Source organism: Microtus ochrogaster, linkage group LG5, assembly GCF_000317375.1.
Source record: "Microtus ochrogaster isolate Prairie Vole_2 linkage group LG5, MicOch1.0, whole genome shotgun sequence".
Lineage (NCBI taxonomy): Eukaryota > Metazoa > Chordata > Mammalia > Rodentia > Cricetidae > Microtus > Microtus ochrogaster.
The window spans coordinates 24,271,281-24,276,447 of NC_022031.1; the positions used below are offsets into that span (position 1 = coordinate 24,271,281).

Consider the following 5,167-nt stretch of genomic DNA (forward strand, 5'->3'; position numbering starts at 1 on the left):
TGAGCATCCAAACTGCCTAGGCTCCCCCAAAGCCAGTATGTGCAGTAGGATCAAAAACCCATTGCCATTGTTCTTGAGTTCAAACATAGCGGACAATGAGGACTACTGTGCTCTACCTTTTAAAGAAGTGTAAAGACTTCCATTTGTACTTCGAGATTAGAAATTGGTATTTTTTCAAAAGAGGAAATGTAATCCTTCTGAGTGAGACAAAGGGAAGCAAAGAGGGAATTAAGGCAGTTAGGAAATTATTCAAACAACCCAAACCAGCTTGGATTAAAGTTGTAGTGTAGATGGTCAGAAATGGCCAGATCTAAAGGAAGGAAAATGACAGAATTTGCTAAGCAAAAAGGTAAGGTAATCAGAATAGTTCATGAGAGGAGTCAAGAGTAACTAGCAATTTGCTGCAATTAGATTATGAAGGAACCATTTTGTGTCAGAAAACTGACGATTCTTAAATTTGAGGGTGTTTTGATATAAGGTATCCATTAAAATCAACTACATTAAATAAGAACTTGTCTATAATAAGCTAGGCTTCCCAGACATTTTCTGAGATGGAGTTTTGTCTTTAAACTATCCATGGATAAATAGTCCTTAAAATCAAGAGACTGACTAAAGCCTTCATGAGTGTAGGAATCCATGGAGAGAAAACGTGTGTGTGGATCAGTTCACAGTGTATTTCTAGGTTGAGATTTGTAGTCTAAGGAGAGCAAAAAAGGACACTGGAAAAGAGTGCAGGTAAGACGCAATCCAAGAAAGGGTGATGCCCTGGAAACTGGGAAGGGAAGGGCCCAAGAAAAGGTGACCCGAGAATCGATCATTGCCTTTAACAGGAGGGCCAAGTAAGTCACCAGAACCTGAAGAATGGCTTTTTTGGGGGAAGGTTGGGGGTTTCAAATGCTTCTGTACATACGGAGTCGGGTGAGTTCTTCTGTAGTTCTCTGCCTTATAAAAGCACGACGTCTCACTGAAGTGTAAGCCAGTGGGCTAGAGAGTTCCCAGGATCAACCTGTCACCACACCCTAACACAGGATGGTAGGCATGCAAGGCCTCGCCCCACTTTCATGTGGCTGTTCAATATCAGAACTAAAGACCTCATAATTCAGCAAGTGCTCTTCCACTAAGTCATCCTCCCAGTTCTGAAGAGTGGTTTGTTTTTTTTTTAACATCAGAGCATCAGTGAACTGATTAAAGATGATTGAAGAAGTATGACTGTTAAAGGAAAACAGAGTATAAGCTATGGACTATGTCATCAAATTTCCTAAAGAGGGAAAAGGAGATATGAAAGCAGAAGAGAGATAGGAAAAAGCTATATAGTATGAAGGATTGTAGGTTTTTTATAAACCAAGAATTGTTAGAGTTCAGGTCCTAGAAAAGGAAAGCTGGGAAGCAAATCTATTGAAGTCAAGTCCTTAAAAATGAAAATATACACAGGTTATAATTGATAATGACCAATGCTTTGGGTATCAATATGGGAGTATTTTAACTATAACAGAGAATAGATCACTGGAATACGGGAATTCCAAATAAACAAGAGATCATGGCAAAATTGCTATTAGGGAGATTTTGAGCCTAGGAAACTAGGACATACACCAATAAGAATTTATTGCTGGTATTGCTTGATGATGTACAAGAGATTTAAAGCTAGACATTTTAGGGGGAAAGAAATGAGAATGGTCTAGAAGTGGCAATGTAGAACAAGAAGTAAACCTCCCCTGTCTGTCCGCGAGTTCAGTAGTAAAAGGTGAGGGGAAGGGTGCAGGCCACACCAGAAAGCCTCCTGGGAGTCAGTGCCTCAGAATAGTTGCTTTGCTGCCTTAGCTACAGACTGAGCTGACAAATTCGGGAAAACATAAAGGGATAACATAAGAATTCTAGCTTCTAGGTTGTGGGTTCTGAAAAACTGGGTGTCTTTGATCCTAGGAGACCAGTATTTAATAGAAGAGAAAGGTTGGTATTTACGTGAGCATTAGCACGTGTGGCAGGTGGTAAGTAAATTAACTTGGTCAAAGCAAAGGAGGTACTGGAAATGCTTTTACCTGGGCCTTTGAATGGTGGAGACACACTACTGAAACCCACTGGCTTGACTTGAGGGAGCCATACCTGTAATGCTACTGAGCTAGATGCTTTTAGATCTTTCAGAGATCACAATGGGATTACAAATATTTGACAATGTTAATTTAGCTCAAGTTACATTTCTGAAAGTTATGTTTTATTTGGGGCTTTTAAATTCCTTGGAATTGAAGGTGAGGGGAAGATTAAAAAATGTCCCATCTGAACTTTCTTTCCTTTTAAATCTAGATTTTACTTTGCTCGCAGTGGACATGCCAAACACAGCACCATCAGATCTTCAGCCTCAGCCGGTTATATCAATAATTCAGCTTTTTGGTTGGGATGATATCATCTGGCCTCAAGTTGTAGCAAGATATTTAAGTCATTTGCTACAAAATAGGTATATACCCTTATTTCAGAAATACTCCTTAGTCTAGTCCTGATCAGTATCCTGGAAGAATTTGTCTAATGAAAACTAATCTGTACTATATATCCTCTCATTTGGCAGACATTTTACCAATATAATAGCAGGTAGTATGAAATCTCAATTAAGTGGTTTGGTGTGTGTGTGTTTGTGTGTGTGTGTGTGTATGTGTGTATGTGTGTGTGTGTGTGTGTGTGTGTGAGAGAGAGAGACAGAGAGAGACGGATTGTTATAAGTTTGCACTCTGATAAGCCTGCTTTATTATATGCAGATTTAGACTTAACTAAAACTAAAGATTTGACTCAAGATTTGTTCATGAACCATGCACTCCAGTTCAATCACATTGTTGTTGTTCTTTAATCTGCCTGTGTCTCCTGCCCTGTCCTGCAGAGGCTATGAGGAACAACCTCAGTAATACATAGAGACAAATATATGAGAAAATGAGGTAAAGTTGCTGTAGAAATGGTGTTTTACAATGTGGGAACTTCATAAAAGCATCAAGATGAAGAGGGTGAAATCATCACCCATGCCTGAGAGACCTCATGAGTAGTTCTTGTACCAGCTGCCAGTCAGTGAATGAAGAATGACATAGTGAGTCAGTTGTTTTCTAAGGAGATTAGTCAGCATCGTGAAACTTATGTTTTTTCATTTGGCTTTGACTTGTAAAGTAAGAGAATTCAGCATCAGTTGTATTGCTTTTAGAACTTCTGGTATGAGAATTCTCTAATAATAATGAATGTTTATTTATTCATTGCTCATGAGTCACTCTATTTTCTTAACACAGCTTAGGTCCCAAAGTAAAGACCAGTTTGTAAAACTGAGCCTTTTAAAAAGTATACAATTGCATGGTTACCTCTCTTGATGACTGCACATATATTAGACTGCACGGTATTGCTTAGAAACTTCACAGTGATGATGGTGTTACTTAGAAACTTCACAGTGATGACATTTTCCTGTCTTTTGTAACCATAATGAGTTATATGAAGCTGCAAGACTACATTTGAGCTCCGTTGTTTTCAGGATTATTGGTGACTTGGGCATATTTTTCCAAATGAGCTTGTGTTCTTCAGTTAAAAGCCCCAACTATATAGCTTTGGTACTTAAACCCAGAGTTGTATGTTGTGAGGATGATGGGTTCTTTTTCACAGAAGTATTGGTTTCAGCTCAAATGTGTTACCTGGGCCTTCTTAAGAAGTAGGTCCATTGTCTTCAACAACCTTCATGATTAGATGATGTCCTTATAAAGTTGTTACCAGCAAAGCAGACTTGCACCTTCCTTTTTCAAATTTTCTTTCCTTTGTCTTTGATCTTTAGTATTTCATTTCTCCTGTTCTCCTTGGGCATACACTTTGGGCAGGAGGCTTCCCTTCTCTCTGAGAAGCAACTGCTCCCACTGGAGTTTTTTCTTTCATGTACCCTGATGGTCTTTATTTGTCTTTCCTCAGCATGACACTGCTTAGGGTAGGGCTTAACCCTCAGATCTATCTCTTCTTTTTTGCCTCCCTTGAATGTTCATTAGCCTCACAACTCTCTTTTCTCATTGTAATCCAAATGATAGTGATAACATTTACAATGTAATTTAATGTATTTATTTGGAGACATGAGGTCTACCTTCGATATGCAAGATACAGTCTTTGGAGGAGCAAAGATTGTGTGTGTACATGCATGTGTTTTTAATCTATCTATCTATCTATCTATCTATCTATCTATCTATCTATCTATCTATCTATCTATCTATCTATCTATCTACTGTCATTTTTTTGAGGCAGGGTTTCTCTGTGTCCTGGCTGTCCTGGAACTTGCTCTGTAAATCATGCTGGGCTCCAACTTACAAAATCTGCCTGCCTGTGCCTCCTGAGTGCCGGTGTTAAAGGCGTGTACCACCACTGCCTGGTTTGTGTATATATATATTTATATATGTACAGTAGAGTTTCTTGTAATAGTGTTTATTAGTAATGGTTGAAGAAACTGAAACACAAAGTTGTTTTAGAAAGTTTAACTTTAAGAAACTTTAGTTTTAAGAAAGTTATATAGGTAGTAAATGACCAGTTTGTGTTTCTGCATTATATACGTTTTAGGGAAAACTTCTATTCAAAATGTTTAAACTCTGATTTATGTACATTTAAAAATAGTTTTAAACTGGGCAAAGGCAAGTGGATCTCCAAATTTGAGGCCAACCTGGTCTACATAGTAAGTTCTGAGACAGCCAGAGCTACATATTGAGACCCTGACTAAAAATTAATTAATTAGTTAATTAATTAGGCATTGTTTTAGGGCTTGAGGAGATGGCTTAGTGTATAAGGTATTAGTTGTACAAAACTAATGGCATAAGTTTGATCCCAAGTACTCAGGAAAAAAGTGACCTTCCATAACCCAAGTACTAGGATATATAAGTAGGCAGACCATAGCAGCTTGCTGGCCATCCCAAATTGGTATGCTTCAGGTGATCTGTCTCAAAATACAATATGATAAAGTAATAAAGAAAGACATCCCAACAAAACCTTTGGTTTCTATGCTTGTACATATATCAAAACAAAATAAGAAGAAAAAAATGGTTTTGCCTTTGCAGAATGCCATGTTTAAGATAAATCTGTGCCTATCATTTCTGTCACCAGGAGCCCCTCATAAATTAGAATTTAGACTCAGGTATGTGTTTGGCTTAAAAGGAGAGAGGTTAGCCGGGCGGTGGTGGCG

The 5,167-nt window shown here is 38.2% G+C and overlaps 1 protein-coding gene across 1 annotated transcript in view; it reads left to right on the top strand.

The window, feature by feature from the left end:
- Mms22l (MMS22 like, DNA repair protein) overlaps window positions 1-5,167 on the top strand; it is a 110,069-nt gene that overhangs the window by 79,389 nt on the left and 25,513 nt on the right. The window contains exon 16 of the mRNA XM_026786734.1: window positions 2,299-2,449. Within this exon, the coding sequence (XP_026642535.1) occupies window positions 2,299-2,449 (151 nt within the window). The remainder of the gene's footprint in view (window positions 1-2,298; window positions 2,450-5,167) is intronic.